The sequence below is a fragment of the Nomascus leucogenys genome, chromosome 15 (assembly GCF_006542625.1).
Source record: "Nomascus leucogenys isolate Asia chromosome 15, Asia_NLE_v1, whole genome shotgun sequence".
NCBI classification, from domain to species: Eukaryota; Metazoa; Chordata; class Mammalia; order Primates; family Hylobatidae; genus Nomascus; species Nomascus leucogenys.
In genome coordinates, this window is record NC_044395.1 from 32,672,338 (window position 1) to 32,694,880 (window position 22,543).

Sequence of the window (22,543 nt, forward strand, 5' to 3'; positions counted from 1 at the left end):
TGCACCTTTGTTTTGGGTGATTCTCAGTTATAGATACTTCGAAATTTGCCCAATCACAAACCACTGGCCTCTAGTCTATACATAATATCCACCATTTCAACCTCATATTTTGAAAAAGGACTTATAAAACCATAATTATACTGATCATTTTTGCTAAAACAAATTAGAAAACACAATACGGTTTCATAAAATCTTAAGAATTGGAAAGAATCTTAAAAGATCTTTAAGCCTAGTCAACCACGAAAATTATGCGGAAAACAGGTTTGGGGAGTCTAGAGGAAATTACAGTATCTTAAGGAAAGCAGTCGGATAAGGAACAAGATCTCAGAGCAGAACATGAAGCTGGACTCAATTATGAATGACGAGAATTCTTTTTCAAAAAAAAGCAAAGCAAGGACGTCCTTATTAAATAATGAGTAATAAAAATGTACATCAAGTTGCATTTAGCATGATTAACCCAGCAGAGTGCTTCAAAAGCTCGGTGTAGCTTTCTCTTTCATGTGAAGGCTTCAGGTTAGCAGATTCAGAAGACACTCCCTTCAGGGTGACACTTTTCTGTAGATACCCTGCTTCACCGAAGCCATTTTCTGCTTTGTTACATTAAATGCCCTCAAAATTTACTTAAATTCTCTCACAGTTGTCCTTGTTCACTGTCTCTAAGATTTTAATAACTCCTTAAAAGATCATTTTTCCAAGTAGAGAAGAGCATCCGTTTGCTTATTGAAACCTTATTAACATGTTACCATGATGTTATGGCTATTCTATGTGAACATGAGGTATATCAAGATTACAGTGACATTCATTCCAAAGCATGTCAAAACCATGGGCTTCCACTGAAATGGAAGAAAAGACAACAAACAAGTGCATGTAATTTACAGGACAAAGAAGCATGTGCTGTAAAGATGTTATCAATACCCTCAGCACTTGACCAGCAGGCCTCCATATGACCAAATTCAGAATAATCCAGATATAAACTTGTCTGATTCTGGGAATTCATATGTATTTAAGATAAGACTTAACTCTAATTTTGAAAGTTTTGACTGACCCCTAGGATCAATGTTGCTGTTGACGTTTTAAAAAGCCTTTGGTTTTGGACCTGTCAGCTAGTCTCTTCCTTTCCCCATCATACTGTCTGACCGTCCCCATAAAAGGCAATGACCTCGAGTGTTCTCTTTGAATATTCTCTTCTCTTGAGGGAATGGTATTTTGTTTGAAACAAGGCCTCCTTAAGCAAACATCATCTCCATACCCACCACCTTCTGGAGAAGCAGTTCCCCAATATTATCTACTATTAATAGTATTTAAAAATAGTGCCCCCAGGACGTTCGTTAGTGGTTCCTTGTCGCTTCTGCTTTATCGGAGGCTTCGCTCTGTCAGTTATCCTATCCCTGGTTAACGTACACTGAAGAACAGGGGATCTTAAATGAGACAGTGCAAAATGGACCTTCACTGAATGCCTGGCATATAAATAAGAATTATTATTATACTATTATTATTGTTAAATACCTTCTAGCACCCTGTAAACATGCTCAAGTCTCTTCAGAGGTGGCTTTTCCCATTTCAGTTCCTCCTTCCAACTCTCTCCTCACAACCCTCTCCTTTATGCTTCTCCCCCTCACTCCTAACCCTCCAGTCATGCTTTTGGCCACTCCATTGAAACTGTGTCAAAGTCACCTCTTTACTACATACAGCTCTATTATTTAGACATGTATATGCATACTACTTTTTATGTAATATATTAAAACATTTCATATTTTACGAACAAGACAAAAATTTTTTTGTTGTTGTTAAGACAGGGTCCCACTCTATCACCTGGGCTGGAGTATGGTGGTGCAATCACAGGTCACTGTAGCCTCAATTTCCCAGGCTCAAGCCATCCTCCCACCTCAGCCTCCTGAGAACTGGGTGAGACTTCACTTATGCACCACCATGACAGACTAATTTTTTTTTTGTAGAGACAAGGTTTCATGTTTCCCAGGCTGGTCTCAAACTCCTGGGCTCAAGTGATCCTCCCACCTTGGTCTCCCATAAGTGCTGAAATTATAGGTGTGAGCCATTGTACCTGCCCAGGACATACAGATGAAATAAAACATCCACAATTATTTTCAAACCCACTAAAACCGGCTGGACACGGTGGCTCATGCCTGTAGTCCCAGCACTTTGGGAGGCTGAAGACAGGTGGATCACCTGAGGTTGGGAGTTCAAGACCAGCCTGACCAACATGGAGAAACCCTGTCTCTACTAAAAATACAAAATTAGCCATGCATGGTGGTGCATTCCTATAATCCCAGCTACTCGGGAGGCTGAGGCAGGAGAATCACTTGAACCGGGGAGGCAGAGGTTGTGGTGAGCTGAGATTGTGCCATTGCACTCCAGCCTAGGCTACAAGAGCAAAACTCCATCTTAAAAAAAAAAAAAAAAAAAAAAACCCACTAAAACCAAGTTGATACATACCTTTGATTTAAAGCATAAATTTCAGCCAAAATACTCTCATTTCTCTAGACCATTACCATCAGAAAACATAATAGGACAAAACCAAACCAATGTTCTAAAAGAATTACAACCTTGTTAGACGCAAAATACTTACTCTTCCAAAATAAAGTTTAAATTAATGTTATTTGTCATTAACTGCCTAGATAATTTTTAGATGGAGCATGACAAAATGAATAACGTGAATCATCTTGTTTAACCATAAATACAGGGCAGATTTCACAACTTTACTTGACAATTTGGTAATTAAAAAAACACAATAGTTCCCAAGTAAAAATATTAATATTTGTACAATTTTTGTCTTAAAATTTTTTTTAATTAGGGGCCGGGCATGGTGGCTCACGCCAAGGTGGGCAGATCACAAGGTCAGGAGTTTGAGACCAGCCTGGCCAACATAGTGAAACCCCATCTCTACTAAAAATACAAAAATTAGCTGGGTGTGGAGGCAGGCACCTGTAGTACCAGCTACTTGGGAGGCTGAGGTGCGAGAATCGCTTGAACCCAGGAGGCAGAGGTTGCAGTGAGCTGAGACCATGCCATTGCACTCCAGCCTGGGTGACAGAGTGAGACTCCGTCTCAAAAAAAAAAAAAAAAATTTTTTAATTAAGTGTCACATATAAAAGAGATTCTGAGAATGTATTCATATTATAATGAGTTAAATTTAGATTTAAGGAATTTTTCTTCAGAATTTAAAGTCTATGTCAAGAAAAGTCCAATCACAAATGTTGCCATTTTCTTTGTTTTCCACTCTTAACTCTTTAGAACTCCAACGTTCAACCCACCAAAGGCAAGAGCAGAGGTATGTAACAGCAGAAACATTCCAGCACGAGGGGCAGAAGGACATTTCAAGTTCTGTGAAATCACCTCGTCAAGGAACCCTCCTGTCAACTAATTGTACCACCCTTCCCACCCAACCACAACAGTCCCTTGCCAAAGACTGCTGTTTAAGAAATCTACTGTGTAGCTACTAAATATTATGTTGGTCAGCTTGTTATCTAGGGAAAATGCATGGGCGGTGGAGAAAGCCATCAAGTCTACTAGAGCTGCCACATACTACTGTTGCCATCTGTGTCCTGAACCTGGGCACTCAGCAGTAGGGTAAAGCGTGGGGGCCGGGGGAGTGGTCAGAAATCCAGCCCAAATGCTCCAATCTCTGATGCCAGGCATAGTGTTACATCTTCCCAGAGGAAGGGCACCTTTTCCTAATATGTACAAAGGTACATAATGGGCTAACTGTGGCCTTGAACCCACCTAACAAAAGCGAAAGAGGCCAGACAGTATCTGATAAGGAAGATGAAGGAGCTAAACTTTCACTTAGTACCTACTCTGTAATTACTAGAGGCTTCATATGAATTGTATTATTTCCTTTCATATCCTCCCTTCTATCATAAGGAGCACTGTTACTCCCTGTTATGTAGACGAGAAAAACTGCAGATTCAAGTAAATTGCCAAATAAGAGGTAGAAAAAAGATTTATACTCAGGTTAATCTTCTGTAAAAAAGATGAAGATGTGTTTAATAATCCACGCTAGCCCTGGGAATAAGAAATATTCTTTTGGGTTTACAAAAGTTACTGCCTTCCAGATATTCTCAGAGTAGAATGAGTAACCACATTAAAAGCTGTAAAAGCCGGGTTAAGAACACCACAGCAAAAAAAAAAAAATTAAAAAATAAGAACACTATCGCTTGGCTTTCCATCCAAACCACAAAGGGAAGAGGGTAACTTCAACTCAAATACCTGAGACACGAGAAAGCAGCAGAATAAAACCAAATATGTCAAAATTAACAGAACTAAAAATCTGAGATACTCGCTTCAGAATCAAATCTTAAAGAACCACTGGCTTTCAGTTATCGGCCCCCTTATGCGTTAACGACTATAAAAGGCATTAAAATAGCTTATGTTATTTTAAAATAGACTATGTCTTCTGTATGAAACTGGAGAGACAATAAACATCACCCATGTCCCAGTTTCTGTACAACGAGTAATGACTATTTTCCACATCAACTTTTACCAATGCGTAAGCATTACTCCATGTGCTGTAATTACAGTGTCTCACTCACCTGAAGCCGAGTTCATCATATTCTGCTGCACTGGTGGACTGGTGGGGGCTGTAACGTTCATCTGGGACAGCATGGCCTTCCTGGGGTCCTGCCATGTTGTTGTCTGATCGATGTGACTAAGACAAAACAAACCACTGCATTAGGAAACAAATACCAGGTTCCAAAAACAATTCTTATCTTGTGGGCTCATAATCAAAGGGTGCCAAGCGAGCTCTGTAAAAGCATTAAGTCACGGCATCTCACTGCTCCCACCAGCCTCCCTCTGCAACAGACATTTTTCACCCTTAAATCACTCAACTTTCACCTCTTAGATCTTACAAGTGCAACATCTGAAAAAGTTATGCCTCGAATTTTAAGTGAAAAGAAATCATCTTCAACTAGTAAGATATTACCCCTTCTAATGCAAAGATACAATGTAGTTTGTAAACTAAAAGAGTAACCATATCACTAAAACCCAAGATTCATAAGAAAATCATACTTATTTTCTCCTAGAGATAAGAATGCCAAATAACATAATTTTTAGGCCTAAAACGCCTTTTTAAGATAAAACACCACAAAACCCCAAAAGTCGTCTTCTTATATACTCCAAAGCCAAAGCAGAACTTTAAACTTCCTCTGTAAGTTTTCATTTTCCTCTGTGGCTCCTGAACAACATGCTCTTACACAAAGCCCTTTGATATTTGCTGAACATTTTCTACATAATTGTTAACTTACTGAGAAATACATGTATACATATAGATTTCTTAATCTATAAAGTTGGGAATTAAAACAGCTAAAGACCATGAAACGTAAGACTGCAAGGCATCCAGCACATTATCTGATATATAAACTTTCAAGAAGTACTAAGTTTTCTTGTAGCAAAGTTTCACTGTTTCAGTGAAAGAAAAACCAGATATATTATACAAATAAAACTACCTTAAAAAGTATCCTGCATTAATAGCCAGAAGTAATAAAAACCTTATATATAACCATCTCTTATCATTTATTATAGCAAGCATTTGAAAGCCAGTTAACATTTAATGATAGGGAATTGGTTAAATAAACATGGATATATATGATGGACTGTACGCAGTTGCTGAAAATGTTTTAGAAGAACATATAATATGAAAAAATATTAATAATACAGTTTTTAAAAATAGGTTATAAAACAGTATGTATTGGACAAGGCTAATTGTTTAGTGTGTGTGTGTGTGTGTGTGTGTGTGTAGTGAAAGTATATAGAAAGACTTTGGGAGGCCGAGGCGGGAAGATCACAAGGTCAGGAGATCGAGACCATCCTGGCTAACACGGTGAAACCCCGTCTCTACTAAAAATACAAAAAAATTAGCTGGGCGTGGTGGCAGGTGCCTGTAGTCCCAGCTACTCGGGAAGCTGAGGCAGGAGAATGGCATGAACCTGCGAGACGGAGCTTGCAGTGAGCTGAGATTGGGCCACTGCACTACAGCCTGGACAACAGAGCTAGACTCCATCTCAAAAAAAAAAAAAAAAGTATATAGAAAGAATTAACACAAAAATGTTTTAACAGTGTTTATTTCTGGATGGCCAAATCACTGTTTTTTTTGTAGCTGTTTTAAGTTTCAAATCTGAGTTCTCTCTTCTTTAATCATCCTATTGATAACCATGTAAATGGCAAAGAAATGACACTTTGTGCCATTAACTATCCTGAAATGGATCCAGACTGCTATCTCATCAATAATTATATCTTATCACTAATACACTAAGAAAGAATCACAGGCTCTAGCTAGAATGGGACTTAAATATTATTTATTGGAGATGGGAGAAGATTTTTTTTTTTTTTTTAAAGATAGCCTCACTCCATCACCCAGGCTGGAATGCAGTGGTGTGATCTCGGCTCACTACAACCTCTGTCTCCTGGGTTCAAGCAATTCTCATGCTTCAGCCTTCCAAGTAGCTGTGATTATAGGTGTGTGCCACCACACTGGCTAACTTTTTTGTATTTTTAGTAGAGATGGAGTTTTACCATGTTGGCCAGGCTGGTCTTGAACTCCTGACCTAAAGTGACCTGCCCACCTCGGCCTCCCAAAGTGCTGGGATTACAGGTGTAAGCCACTGTGCCTGGCCTGGGAGGAAAAAAAGATCTATGTCTCTTTAAGGAATAAAGATGCCATTGCCTAAATTTCCAACTATAAATACATGCACCCGGCCGGATGCAGTGGCTCACGCCTGTAATCCCAGCACTTTGGGAGGCTGAGGGGGTGAAACACGAAGCCAGGAGTTCGAGACCAGCCTAGCCAATATGGTGAAACCCCGTCTCCACTAAAAATACAAAAATTACGCAGGCATGGTGGTGCGTGCCTGTAATCCCAGCTTTTCAGGAGGCTGAAGCAGGAGAATTGCTTGAACACAGGAGGCAGAGGTTGCAGTGAATCGAGATCATGCCACCGCACTCCAGCCTAGATGACAGAGGGAGACTCTGTCTTGGACAAAAAAAAAAAAAAAAAAAAAAATACATGCACCCATTTAGACACCAAGGAAAATGTGGAATAAAATTAACTTTAGAATATTTTGTTTTCATTTATTCTGTAAGATTAAACTACGAAAAAGAAACGATGTTTTATCAATTTGCAACAGTATACAGTTGGCCCATGAAAATGCAAGAGTTAGGGGCACCAATCCTCCCATGCAGTCAAAAATCCACATGTAACTACTGATTCCCAAAACCTTAATTACTGACAGCCTACTGTTGACAGTCCATTATGTTGTATTTATGTACTATATTCTTACAATAAAGTAAATTAGAGAAAAGAAAATGTTATTAAGAAAACCAAAAGGCCAGGCATGGTGGCTCACACCTGTAATTCCAGCACATTGGGAGGCCGAAGCAGGTGAATTGAGCTCGGGAGTTCGAGATCAGCCTGGACAACATAGCAAAACCCATTTCTACACAAAATATAAAAAAATTAGCCAGGCATATGGTGCACACCTGTGGTCCCAGATACTTGGGAGGCTGAGGTGGGAGGACTGCTTGAGCCTAGGAGGTGGAGGTTACACAGTGGGCTGAGATCGTGCCACTGCACTCCAGCCTGGGCAACACAGTGAGATGCTGTTAGAACAGAACAGTTCAGAACAGTTCAGAACGGAACAGAACAGAACAAAACAGAACAGAACACCATGAAGGGAAAATGCATTCACAGTACTGTATTGTATCTGTCAATACCAATACTATTAAGTTTACATCCTTTGTTTACAAGATGAATTGTTTGTCTGAAATGGTGACAATCACAGCTACCTATCAAGCAATTCAACTTTTTCTTCTAATGTCAAGACTTTTCTCTGCTTCTCAGGGGTGTGTAAAAGTTTTGATAAATTTTAACTTTTATAATGAATTTATATATATTTTATGGTAGGAAATGATAAAAGAGACTACTGTCTACATATATTTTATGCATTCATGAGACACCTAAATTTTTCTTAATTTTTTTGATATTTCCAGGGTATGAAGTTTATCTGAATTTTTCCAAATTGTCGCCAATCTCCAAAAAATGTTCCAATATATTTGTTGAAAAAAATCCACATAAGTAGACCCATATAGGTCATAGCAATGTTGTTCAAGGGTCAACTGTACACACACAAAAAATCCTTCTTTTTAATCACAAGAACTCTATAAAAACACTGCATATCACAAAAGAACTGTTTTTGCTAAGACCAAACAAACTGCTTGCTAGGCTCACTCGTCCCCAGCCCCAGATACCTGCAATGGTACCTTCTCTTACCTCCTTGTCTTTGCTCAAATGTCATGTTCTCGGTAAGGCATTCGCTGGCCATATCATCTAAAATTCACCATACCCAAACTCCTAACTCCCTCTGCTTGGCTTTATTTTTGCTTGATAATATTTTACTTATTTCGTTTGCCTGTTTTCCCCAATGAGAAAAACTCTAGGAAAACAGGGACTTTGTCCATTTTATCTACTACTATAGGGTCAATAACTGGAAGACTGCTCAACAAATATTTATCAAATGAATTACTAAAAAGAAAAAAAGCTCTTTTCTTTTGCCATAACAACAAACTTTCTCTAAACATCTTTGTAGCCTTACTGACTTTAGCAACACCTACCTTTTCAAAAAATGAAATTACAAATAAGGATTGTAGACCTACTAGGATTGGCAATATAGAAATAATTGGTGACACGGCCGGGTGCGGTGGCTCATGCCTGTAATCCCAGTACTTTGGGAGGCTGAGGCAGGCGGATCACGAGGTCAGGAGATGAAGACCATCCTGGCTAACACTGTGAAACCCCGTCTCTACTAAAAATACAAAAAAATTAGCCAGGTGGGGTGGCGGGCGCCTGTAGTCCCAGCTACTCGGGAGGCTGAGGCAGGAGAATGGCGAGAACCCGGGAGGCGGAACTTGCAGTGAGCCGAGATGGTGCCACTGCACTCCAGCCTGGGTGACAGAGCCAGACTCCGTCTCAAAAAAAAAAAAAAAAAGAAATTATTGATGACACTGGTCAAGAGCCATTTTAGTGGAACAGTGAGAGTACAGTGAGTAGGAAGTAAAGAAGCAGACAAATTTAGTTGTGCACAGGAAATAAAAAGCTAACTAGATGGTTATGAGTTTTTGTTTTTTCAAGAGGAAGGGGTACAAGTGTTTAAATGTGAACACAGAGTAGCTGAAGATGTGTGAAGGGATTATTGATGGGGCACAGTCATCCTTCAGAGAGCAGGAAGGAATAGGATACAAGCATTGCTTCCACTGTAATAGGAGGTAAGAAAGCAAGCAAATAACTTCATTGGCTGGTGAAAGTTAAGCAAATTCTCGTATTACTGGCAACTGCAATGCCAGTTATGTGGTATTACCAGGAATATAAACACGTCTTATAGCTTCTGGCTCAGGAGTTCTTGTCACTCCATCTTACTGGTCTCAAAGTAGAAAACGGTTTTTCTAAAATGATAGTTTGCTACTAGCCGAGTAGAATTTTTACAGAGAATCCTTTTAAATGCTTTCTTTTTCAAATCATCTATTAAGACGAATCCAGAACTAGCACATAAACTCTGCTGTCAGAACAGAGAGCTACACGTAATATACATAATACACAATGTTCATGATTTGTTAACTGATAGCACTGGTAAAGAGATAAACTGGTTATGGCAGTATTATGCTTACTATTTCTATGCCTAGAAGTTGGTGGTTTGAAGCTTAAAAAAATATGCTGGGCCAGGCGCAGTGGCTCACGCCTGTAATCCCAGCTCTTTGGGAGGCCAAGGCGGGCGGACCACCTGAAGTTGGGAGTTCAAGACCAGCCTGACCAACATGGAGGAACCCTGTCTTTACTAAAAACACAGAATTAGCTGGGCGTGGTGGCACACGCCTGTAATCCCAGCTACTCGGGAGGCTGAGGCAGGAGAATCGCTTAAACCCAGGAGGCAGAGGTTGCGATGAGCCAAGATCACGCCATTGCACTCCAGCCTGGGCAACAAGAACAAAACTCTGTCTCAAAAAAAAAAAAAAAAAAAAATTCCTTTATGTAAATCAGGTTTTGTCAGCTATACAAACTTAATATAGATTTTTGATTCTTTTGAAATGTCTGCTACATTTCTTGAGGCTACTCTTCCTCCAGGGGTAATCTTTTCCCCAACTGGCCCACAAAGCACCTAATTTCTATCCAACCTTTAAAGACCCAGAAGCCTCCTCCTTTTGGAAGCCGCCTCTGTGGAAAAGAAAAGTCAGGCAGACGTTTATTACAATCCCAGCTCTGCCGATGACAATCTGGATTGTGTGGGCAATTTTTATCAATCTGCTCTGCCTTCAATAAAGTGGGACTGATTTATTTATTTACTTTTCAGGGTTGAGGTAATTAAATTCAGTAACATATATAAAAGCAACCAGGACTGTGACTCCTGGTACACAAAAAGCCCTCAAATATTTCATTCTGTTGCTACCCCAATATTTAAAATAGGAAAAACTTCATGGTGAATGGGCCAAGAATATGTTTTGTTAAAAATTAGATAAGAGTTCAGTTAAGTGAAGATGACAGGTCTAGTTTAAGAGCTTTAATAGGAGTTTGGTTTTCACCGGTAAGTAATGAAGAGATGCAGTAGGTAGACGCCACAGATTTGAAGGCAAGGAACAGAAATGATAAAAATGTTTCTGGACCATTACTTCAACCTGCAGAGAGCTATCCGCTTAGAGAAAGAATGAACTAGAAGCCTGGGCATGTGAACGGAGACCATCCTGCTGCAGGCCGCGCACTGCGCCCTGGGTACCTGCTGGCTGGCTGGGCTTTGAGGACCTGTGCGGCACTGCAACCTGTCAATAAACACCTCGCCAGCAAAAACAAAAACAAAACAAAACAAAACAAAAAAAAACAGAGAGAGAGACAGAGAATGAACTAGAAAAGGAACTCAGCAAGTGTAGACATACCGGCTCCTAGGGGAAGAGGAACAACATAATAATTTGGAAATAAAATAAAAATCTCACCCCATAACCAAATGCCGCAAAATATTAATTGCTAAAAACCTTTCCATACAATCAATTTTTACTTAAGCCATAAGATAGTCAGCTCTGTCAATATAAACCAAAGCAAAGAATAAACAATATTTCTTAAGTATTAGCCAAAGCTCATCCTAATAAATTCTAAGACACTTCAAATTCTTGGTTGAGTGTTTTATTTTCAAATGCTGAATCTATAACCCTTATTTAAGGAACACTGAACAACATAATCAAAATGGGTTTTATAGTAATGAAAACACTGATGACTTTCTTACACCTATCTTCAAAGTTTAGGATTATAATTTTATAATGCTAATTTGTGAAAGCACTAGTAGGAGGTTAGTGCTCATGTAGGTTAGTAAATAACTAAAAACAATATACTAAGAAAGAGATTAACATTGATACTGATACTGTGATAAGGTTTGGAAACTTCAAAGAATGGATACTATCAATTCTTTCATACCCCTGCTACTCAAGAGTGTGGGCCTTGGGCCAGCCTGCTACTCAAGAGTGTGGGCCATGGGCCAGCAGCACTGAGCACACCCAAGAGCTAGTTAAAACTGCAGAACCTCAGGCTCCACCCAACCCACTGATGAACAATCTATAGCTTAATGAGATCCTCTGTATGTTCGTTAAAGTTTAAGAAGCACTGCCTTAGATACTACTTTGAGATTTGATCACCTACATTGTTTTAAGAATGACATATGCCTGGAGGGTAAATATTTTGTGTCCATGATAAAGCAAAACCACTAATCTGAGGAGTTACGCATCCTCTGAAACTCTCGATTTGTAAAATGATTCCATCTTGGTTAAAATCTAGAACTAGTATCAGTAGAATGAAGCTGTTTTTAAACTTAAACCTAACTATATTGTATCTTTTGTCCTCTTTTCATAATCCGTTTTTGAAAATATGTTTCTTCTAAACTAAAAAACTTGTAAAACCGATTTTTCACAAAATCCCAGGAGTGTAATCTTCAGTTGTTTGTACCTGTGCACAGCTACCTAACAAACTGGTTCCTTCCAAGTGTGCTAAGATTTCGTGATGTCAGATGGCACAAATTAGGCGTTAGGAATTTAATATAATCTACGAACGTTATAAATAGAAGCTTTTATGGACACTCCTAATACCATAATTAGAAACTTTAAAATAATGCAGCTGTCAAGTGTTTAAGCCCCTAACACACCTTTAAGACTGTCTTCATTGTGTTGTAAGGGGAAAAGAGAAAAAAACCCAAACATGCACTTTTGATGATAGTGACCTGCTCAGACACTGAATTTTTTTTGATAAAAGTGAACAAAGATAACATGACAAAAATGTGCTTTATGTGCCCAAAAGAGACATTTGGACAACCAAGTCACCCACTTCCCTGAAGAAAAGTGAGAAAACTTGAACTTAAATATATGTAAGACCTCACAAAGCCTAATATCTAATGAGAAATCAAGTGACCAACTAAAGAATCTTTTTTTATTAAGAAAAATTGACTTTTAGTAAACAATAAGATTAAAACTGGAAAACCAGGAATAATACAAAATGGTGTGAAGAATGTTTTAAGCTATTAATATTGTTGTCAGGGCCTCAGAATACTATGATGGCAGTACTGGGAGTGGGCAGTCAGCCCGGATTTACTGCTCACTTATCAAGCCCATGTTTGTTGTGCAAGTGTTATAGAGTCACATGCTAGAGGCTGTTCCCAAGCTAGCTAAACCTACACGCTTAATTGACTCTAGCAACAATGACACATTGTTCAATCTAATCCTTCCATGAGCCACAGTTCCTAAACCACAACTATATGCTTTTTATATTTGTATATGTCCACGGTGGACTATTTCTAGAACCTCAAAAATTCAGTGATTATGCATATACTGTATTTCCTTGATATGCATGAGAAGACTTAAACATTTTGCCTCTATGATAATACGGTTTCTGCACTACAGGAAATCAGAATCTTAAATTGAATTTTAAATAATTAAGCTATCACTGAAGGCTGTTAATGAGTTAAAATTATGAACAAGTATGAGCAGAAATACATAAAAGCAAACATGACCATTTATTATAAGTCTACAAACTGTACACCACGCTATAATCTGACCCTACAGCTTTAGGTTTGATAAAATTAACATTTGCCCACAAGCATGAAACCAATTTAAACACAACTTAACCATATTGACAAATAAAAAAAGTGACATGCTGACATGTTTATATATAATACATCTCCCCTGAGAAATGATTATTCCCTAAGGAAGGGGTGAGGATGGACCAGCCGTGAGAATAATGCCAAAGCTCAAATGGAGGCTTCCTGAAGCAAACACAGTTCTCTCCATCTTGATTCCAAATGGCGTTTACTTGAAGTTAAATGTTCAGCAAAATTGAACATCTTTTCCTAATGCCACAGTGACTGAGAATATTCCTCCCAAAAGTTCAAAAATTGTATTTGTCCTGATTTCATGATACAGAAAATGACAGATGTCATTAGAGCATGAATTGAAAACAAAGACTAGAATTCCAATGATAAGGTCCACCTAGCTCTTTTCGTAATAATTATCTTATGGGGAAGAGGGAAAAAAAGGGAAATGGCAGAACTAAAAATAAAAAAATATTTTAAAACAGCCCTGAGAAATTTTAGTTACAGAAAGTCTGCTGTAAATGTTTTTCAAAATGTGGTTCCCAAACAACCTGCATCAAAATTATCAGGGGAGACTTATTAGCACGTGGGTATTTTTACGAATAACAATAGTTATTTCAGGAAAATAATTGACCTAGCAATTTTACATGTTCTTTCATAATCTCAGATCTTTACATACAATAAGACATTTATTTACCCAAAAGAGCCAAAATAGCAATTCAACCTCTTCAAAAGATGGTTGGTGGTTTTCTCATATTCTACTGTTTTGCTTAAACTGACATTCCTGAGCAAATACTATTTTAAATGGAACTACTACATGTCAGATGTCAAAAAGAAGTGAACTTTCTTATACAGGTTACAGACACTGGCAGTATTATCTTTTCATTTATAATTGTCAGTCTAGGCACAGAATAAAAAAAAAGAAAAACTGAAGATGAAACAAATGTGATGGGTACCAACTCTGACCTCATTTGTCATGACATGTCTTAGGAGTAATGCCCTCAACCAAGGACCAGGAAGGAAGACAGGTTTAGGCAGTCAAACAAAGTTATAATCAGCATTCTGTGGCCACATCAGACACCAGTGGCTTCCAATAAGGATCTGTTCAGTCGGCTGGCTCATACGACCACAGTGAGGGAATCTAGTTACAAATGTGGAACCACATTTACTGTGTATTTATGGTTACATTCAAATTTTCAACTGTTAACAACATAACAGGGCTTCAGCCACCCAAAATATTAATACAATACAAGTCTAGGGAAACATTTCCCAAAGGGTAAATCACCAGGAAGACAGTCAGGAAAATCCACACTAAACACTTCTTTTTTTTTTTTTTGAGACGGAGTCTCGCTCTGTCGCCCAGGCTGGAGTGCAGTGGCATGATCTCGGCTCACTGCAAGCTCCGCCTCCCGGGTTCACGCCATGCTCCTGCCTCAGCCTCTCCGAGTAGCTGGGACTACAGGCGCCCGCCACCACGCCCGGCTAATTTTTTTTTGTATTTTTAGTAGAGACGGGGTTTCACCGTGGTCTCGATCTCCTGACCTCGTGATCTGCCCGCCTCGGCTTCCCAAAGTGCTGGGATTACAAGCGTGAGCCACCGTGCCCAGCCCACACTAAACACTTCTTAGCAAAGTGGGCAAATGGTCTTCATCAAAATAAAGTGTATATGGAACTTGTAACATAAACTGCTGACACCACCCACTCTTCCTCCAGCCATTTTGATGAAAATAATACAGTCAAGGAACCTTCTGTGTTCTTTACCACTTACTTTTAACAAGTTTGGTAACACTACAGAATGTCTTCAATCATCTAAAAAGATTCATATTGTAAATTAGCAAAATAACTTGGGGAGGGACCTCAAAACATAAAACAATTTAACTGTTACATATCCTATACATAATGTATGTCAAATAATGAGATGGTTTCTATACAAATAGATACTAAGCACAGTCTTACTTAGTCTTAACTACTCATTAAATGATACAAAAAATCTATTTTACTTTGATGTTTCATTATTCATTAGATGTCATTTTTAGGAAATGCTATTTAGGTAACTTTGAAACTTTGGTAATGCCTTCCAGGGCCTTCTACAATCAGAAAAGAGGGCAGGACAGTGGTAGAAAGGAACTAGATTTAAGTTGGGAGTTACGTTACCCAATCTCAGTGAAGTAATTTGACTTTTCTGAACCTCAGCTTTAGCAGCTGTGATATATAATAGGCCACCATTAAACAGGACCATTGATTGCCTATTGTGTTGTGCAAAACAAAGTATGTTATCCATATAACCAGTTTTAAAGTAAATAAAATAATATCTGATGTCAACACTGTTCAGTCTTTTGGCTCACATGTCTGCTGTGAGGGAATCATACTTAGCTACAAACCTGAAACCATATCCATTGCGTATTTATGGCAACATTCAAGTTTTCAACTGTTAGTAACACATCCGGTGTTAAATTACCAATAAGTAACAAATTAAAGTAAGTAAGGGAACCCTTGGCTAAAGAAAGGTTACAGGTGATAATAATAAATTAATGAATTAATTTTACATGTAAGACTATGACAGATATTAAGGTGGTTTACCAGATCTGTGCATTTTGTATGTGGCAAAACAGTGGTGGGATTCTTTCAATCAAGGCCAAAAATTCCTGCAATAGTCACCCATCATTCTTCCATCCATTAATATCTCTTTGTATGATTATAACATGCTGTGTTTTTCTCTGTATGTATGTATATACACACATACATATATACACACACACATATATACACACACGTGCATGTGTAATTTTTTTAAAAGAAAATAAATGCTAGACACATACAAATCAAGCTTACAGGACTGGCTTACTTAGAAGAGTCAGTAGTCTTTCAATACCAAATTATAAATACAGATTACATGTCTCCCTTCTGTCTCCTCTGGATTTAACATGTTTACAGAGAGAAAGCAAGAGAACACAGTGTGGTATAATCATATAAAGATATTTTAAATTCCCTAGTTCACCAGAATCAGAACATTTGTTCAGGCTGAAAACTAGGATTCAACTTGCTTTCTGTTAAGTTGCAAGTGAAATGTGATCCTGTCAGTGAAAATACAGCTTTCTTCTTTGAACCTCTCAAGTTAAATGACTATGAAATTCCATTATACTATGAAATATATTATCACCTTTTTGAGGGGGATTTTTATGGATATTGGTAGAAAATGTTACTAATAGTCACAGTCATGGTCATTAAAAAGAAATTAATGAAAAGGTTATACTGTAAATATAAAGTTAACATGATCACTTAGAGACTGCCTCAATCTGTGAGACCCATGCTAGCAGGCTGGATCTTTAGTGTTACATGAGGATTACACAGAGGGTGGCTTCACAGGTTTCTAGGTCTTACGGATTTTTTTCTTTTTTTTAAGAGTTCCTCTGTATGGAGAGGAATATTCTTCTAGTCTCCCATTAAGATGTCAGATGTCAAATGCCTAGTAGCTCACAAAGAACAAACTCAAGCTCTCGGAATCTAAAAGGTTAGTAAAAAGGCTGTTTACTAAATTGGAAGAAAGATAATTGAGTACAGCAAATATTTTAGGAGTTTCACTGAAATTCTTTTCAAAATACTTCCAATTACTAAAAAGATTAATAATTACTGAGAAAGGTTCCAGAAGCAGGAACTCAATTTGGTTATCCACAGAACTCACTTCATTGAATTTCTAATTCACATATAATAAACACATAGAAAATAACTGATGCTTTAATGCTGTATCAGAAAACACTCTTGCATTTTAAGGTGAGAAGACTGACATACCTAAGAATTATAAAAGAAAGATGATTTCTCTGCTGTCTTTTATAAAAAGAAGACAAAGTTCTATACATGTAAGAGTTTTCATAAAATGTTTTGTCCACTACAACTGTGGCGGGGAGGAGCAGTTGTAGAGTGGGCAGTGACTTTAACCATCTGTGAATCACTCATATCTGTGATACTGTGGAAAATTTTGGTCACTGTTGCTCAAGACTGACATATGTAACTGCTACACAAAAGATGAACTATGAAAATGGCTTAAGGGATGGAACAAAGACTAGGCCTAACTGGAATTGGAACACCTCAGTCTATAAAGATGAAGTCCACGTGGAGATGTGATTAAAATCTAAGAGAAAAGGAAAATTTGAAAGTTCTCAAAATATAAAAAACACTTCACACCTGAAAGGAAACTTCAGCCATAGATCACTATGTCATGTCTCCGTGCCCTTGTTCACATAGTATCTCCGCCTTCAATTCCTTTCCCATCCCCACTCCTCTCCTGTCAAGTCTTTGAGGACAGCTCAAATGTCCGCTCTTGGGAAGGTTTCCCTGAGCTCTCTCAGCCTTCACACAGCAGCTAACAGATCCAATGCTCCGCTCCTGTATTTTTGAGGAAAAACCCAGAATACATATATTTCCAAGAAAGGCTAAGTTTCCCTTTAATTTCCCCAAGACAGCACAAGTTACTTCTACTAATTGAAGCAAACACTAAAATATATTCAGATTACTCAGCTATGTTCCAGGCATAATCTGAATCTTTTGAAACAATAGTTTAACCTTTTGAATGGCTTCCTTTGGTGATTAAGCAAATAAAAATAATAGAATTGCGAAATCGAAGGGCAAACTTACACAGAAGAATACAATGTTAGAAGGAAACTTGGAGACCACCTGACCAACTGTTTCATTTTATACACAAAGAAATGGACATTTAATTAAGGGCCCACAATAAGACTAAAACTCGTATTTTCAGACTCACAGAGTAGCCTGGCTTTCCCTAGACAAAACCCAGACTTACCTCTTAAATCAAAGAGGCTAATCTACAGAGGCCAGAGTGGAAGTCGCATGGCCACTGCCTTACCTGTCACCTCCCCAACAACTGCTAACTTCGGGGTCACTGGTAGAAGCAGCATCTATGATTACTTTCAGGTCAATGACTCAGAGGTTGAGAAACAACTCACTACAAAGCTGTTTCATCAGCATCTTACAGACAGCTTTTCATTAGCCAGGTGAGAAATGGTTACTGAAGACTATATGTGAACCAGATTGAATACAGTAGTTCACTCATCCAGGACATCAATGAAGACAGTATACGCCAAAAGTTCCTTCACAGATAAGTGAAAGGACCTCTTCATTTGGACTCCCAGGTGTTTGGCATTTCCTATTAACTACTGTTTCTAATTCGCTGTCTTAAGTTATGGGGAAAATATCTGGCAGTTACACTGAAGCCTCTTCTGTTTATTCCTGGACACACAGCTGTGTTCAATAAGGTTGTCTGGCCTCAGTTAAGTGAGCTGTGATACACAGCTTATGGGATGAGTGCTCCTCTTAACCTTGTAGTCCAATCCTCCCTCACTCTGTACATAATTAAAACTCATAATGGTCACTCAACCAGGCCTGAGGTGATGGCACTAATGGGTGGTAGAGGCAGAACTAGAATTCAAGTCTCCTGTCAATCAGCTTCTCTCTCCACAATCCCAACCCTCTCCATACCACCAAAAAACCACACTAAACCTAAGCCAAACAATATTATCTGAGCTACAGTTTGTCTAAAGCACTTACTAAACACTTACTAAGTGCCAAGTACTGCTGACATCAAAATGAGTAACACATAATCCCTGACCTGGAGGAGCTTATCTTCTAGTGGGAAAGATCCATAAAGATACAACTTGAATATAAAATGACAGAGGTTAGAAATGAATATAAAATGATCTATAAATGAATATAAAATGATAGAGGATAGAAAAAGGTTTAGGGTGTTTATGGAAAGGTTCTTGGTACAACCTAGTGATACAGAGGACACATAAAGGTGACAGCCTCTGAAGGCAGTGCTGAATAATCTATAAAATTAGCCAGCTGGAGAGACTGGAGAAGCATTCTTGAAAGAGAGGCAAGGGGAAACCATGGGCTAAATTACAGAGGTGTGATTTCTGTACCACTTAAATGAGAGAACCCAAGTACATTTCAACTAAACCCCACTGGCTGAAAAAGGGCTTAACATGATTCTAGCAACCAAATATGTCTCCAGACATAGCCAAATGTACCCAGGAAGAAAAGGGACAAAATCATCCCTTGTTGAGAAGTACTATTCTAGTCTTAAGAATAAAGACCATGTTCAGCTGGGTGCGGTGGCTGACGCCTGTAATCCCAGCACTTTGGGAGGCTGAGGTGGGCAAACCACGGGGTCAGGCATTCGAGACCAGCCTGGCCAACATGGTGAAACCCCATCTCTACTAAAAATACAATAATTAGTTCGGCATGGTGGTGCACACCTGTAATCCTAGCTACTCAGGAAGGTGAGGCAGGAGAATCACTTGAACCTAGGAGGCGGAGACTGCAGTGAACCAAGATTGTGCCAATGCACTCCAGTATGAGTGACAGAGCAAGACTCTGTCTCCAAAAAAAAAAAACTATTTGTATGTATGTTTTCATTGAAATAAGATTTGCATGTGTAAAAATTTTTTGACAAGGTTCTATTAATATTCTTAATATGACTTAATATATTTTTAACATGTTTTAAGGTTTAAAGCATAAATTAAGCCAACACACATTTTTTTAAGTTACTGCAAGCCATACACAATTCTATAGACATGTGGGGGCTAAAAAATGAGTAGTACAAGATACAACCCCTACACTCGAGGATGTCATTTAAAGGGAGAAAAAGATTTGGGTGAAACCATTAGATAATCAAACACATTATATAATGCAGGCTTAACTTGGTAACTGAACTATTTGATAATAGATTTTATATCTCAACAATTTGCTATGTAAGATAACTAAGCACTACGTCATCACTTTAAAATCTCCCAAGACACTGACTGGCAATACTTTACTTGGCCAAAGATCAAAACATTCTGAAACTTCTTGGTTGGCAGACAAAAGACAAGGGATGCTAAAATGATACTTCTAATTTCTGTGTAAAGTAGTAAGCAGGCTGAGCGCAGTGGCTCATACCTGTAATCCCAGCACTTTGGGAGGCTGAGGCGAGAGGATCACGTGAGGTCAGGAGTTCAAGACCAGCCTGGCCAACATGGTAAAACCCCATCTCTGGTAAAAATACAAAATTAGCCAGGCGTGGTGGCACATGCCTGTAATCCCAGCTAATCAGGAGGCTGAGGCAGGAGAATCGCTTGAATCCAGTAGACGGAGGTTGCAATGAGCCGAGATAGCACCACTGCACTCCATCCTGGGCCACAGAGCAAGACTCTGTCTCAAAAAAAAAAAAACCACACTACTCAAAATCTCTTTTTTAGCAAATATCAATAGAGCAGTGGAAAGACATGCTCCAGTCATCTATATTTCTTCATATATGCAATTAGTTAATGAATGTTCCTGAGCAACAACTATGGGCAAAGTCATCATGCCAGGTGATGTGAGGTACAGAATAAGGGAGATCCAGTCTCCAACTGGAGTCCAAAGTTGTAACAGAACAAGAAAGAGGAGGAAAATAAATTTAATCTTTTATGTAACTGAAAACAAAAGTATTCATCATTCCTTTCCCAAACAAATTCTTCCTACTTTTCCATGATCACAAAAGCAATATTAAGTTATTTACATATCATTTCTGTTTTTACTTTCTATACTCAGCAATAACAAGTTTGGTCAATCATTTCACATATACTTTAAAAGACTTAAACTATACTCCCTGCCTCACAAGCCACTTCCATGTAAGTTGCTAGGCCAGCTTCCCTTAAACATAATTGATGTTAGTCTTTCCCCTCCCTTGACAATAAATCTGCCTTCCTCTTTCATCCATCTCCTGGCTTAACATTCATTTTGAACCCTTTATCTCACCAGCTTCTTTTCTCTCTTGAAGGTATCCTATCAATTTCCAATCCAGTATACATATCATACCCATCTTATTTCATCTCCCTGTACAAACCATCTCTCTTCCTTCTCTTATCCTACAGCTTCTTCAAAGCCTGGCTCTAAAACATGCCTATTCAGGAAGTTGTAGATTGACTCCAATGGCTGGTGATCTCCTATCTAAATGTGCTCAGGTTATATAGCATTAATATATCTTCAATTTGTTGCTTTATAGGAACAATTTCAAGATTTCCTCCAAATCCTCCAGTATGGCGTTTTGCCCAGAAATGTCACTTTAATAAGCAAAAGGAACTCATATTTCAAACTGTAACTAACAAAAACTACATAGCAACACATGAAGAGGTAAAAGATATCAGAACACCATACAAAGCAGTAAAAAAGTAATATTTTAATAGGCTCTATCATATGCAGCTAGTGGAACAACAAATAGTTATAACTGTACTAGAGAACTATTCAAAGATTATAAACAGTCTGAAAATATACAGCCAATATGTTATCAATGGGTTATGAGATCATTTATTTGTTCTTTTGGCTTTTATATATTTTCAAACATTTCCTCCTATATTAAATCTCTACATGTGCAATAAAAAGCATAATTTGTATATGTTCTTAAAAGTAGATTGATATAATGACCAAGAACAGACAGAAGGTGAGGAAAGGCATTTCAGATACTGATGTCTTGTCCAGGGAACAGTAAGATAAATACTATCTTAAAAATATATTGAATAAATACTTTATAATGATTCTAGAGCTGTATGGCTACCCCCAAGTTGACACCAATACTGAGTATCATGAACTCTCATGGGATCCTTAAACTAGGCACATTAATGCCATCCAAAAACCATCAGTGTGTAGCACACGTTAAGTACACGGGATTTACTGAACTGAGTGAACCACCACTAAACCATGTAAGTCTTTGTTATAGCTCTTGTTTTTTTCAGTACTTGTCTATTACACAAGATTTCTCAGATAAACTTAATCCAAAGCTTCTCTTTTTGCAGAAACACAAGTGTCATAAATGTACACTTATTTCAGCTTTCAAACCAATGATCTTCTTAGGCTCCCCCAAAGCCTTGAAACTACGTGTTTATAGACAAGTCAGATGTTTACTTGCGGCTTAGAGATCAAAGCTGCAATCTCTTACAAGTCAACTAAGAAACACCAAAGTTTCCCAATTTTAAGCATGCTCTATTAATTTCATGTTATGAAACTGGCTAGAATTTTAAAACAGAGTAAAAGCATTCAAAATTCTTAAGTGTCTAATATAGACTACTCTGTGTTAATTATTCTAAATAACCAAGGATAGTCATAAAGTTAACACAAAGCTAGAAAATTCAAAGACGCTTTCAAAATCCTTTCCAAAACTTTAACTTCCACAATATACTCCAATAATTTCTAAAATCTACATACCAGACGTTTTCTTCTCCTTTTACATTACTATCATTCTAGTGTCTCTAATATGCCAGTTTTCAAAGCCCGTGGTACAGATGGCAGAGAAATGGTGTGGTTAATATTACGTAATATGTACATGGTTACGAAATGTTTAGTAAAAGCTGTTGAAAATAATTAAAATACATAAGCAAAGGACAGCT

General features: G+C 38.1%; 1 protein-coding gene across 12 annotated transcripts in view; it reads right to left on the reverse strand.

Moving 5' to 3' along the window:
- The window catches only part of YAP1 (Yes associated protein 1), a 124,773-nt gene that overhangs the window by 64,470 nt on the left and 37,760 nt on the right, over positions 1 to 22,543 (reverse strand). For all 12 annotated transcript variants that reach the window (XM_030829251.1, XM_030829248.1, XM_030829244.1 and 9 more), the window contains exon 3: positions 4,551 to 4,666. In XM_030829251.1, the coding sequence (XP_030685111.1) occupies positions 4,551 to 4,666 (116 nt within the window). The remainder of the gene's footprint in view (positions 1 to 4,550; positions 4,667 to 22,543) is intronic.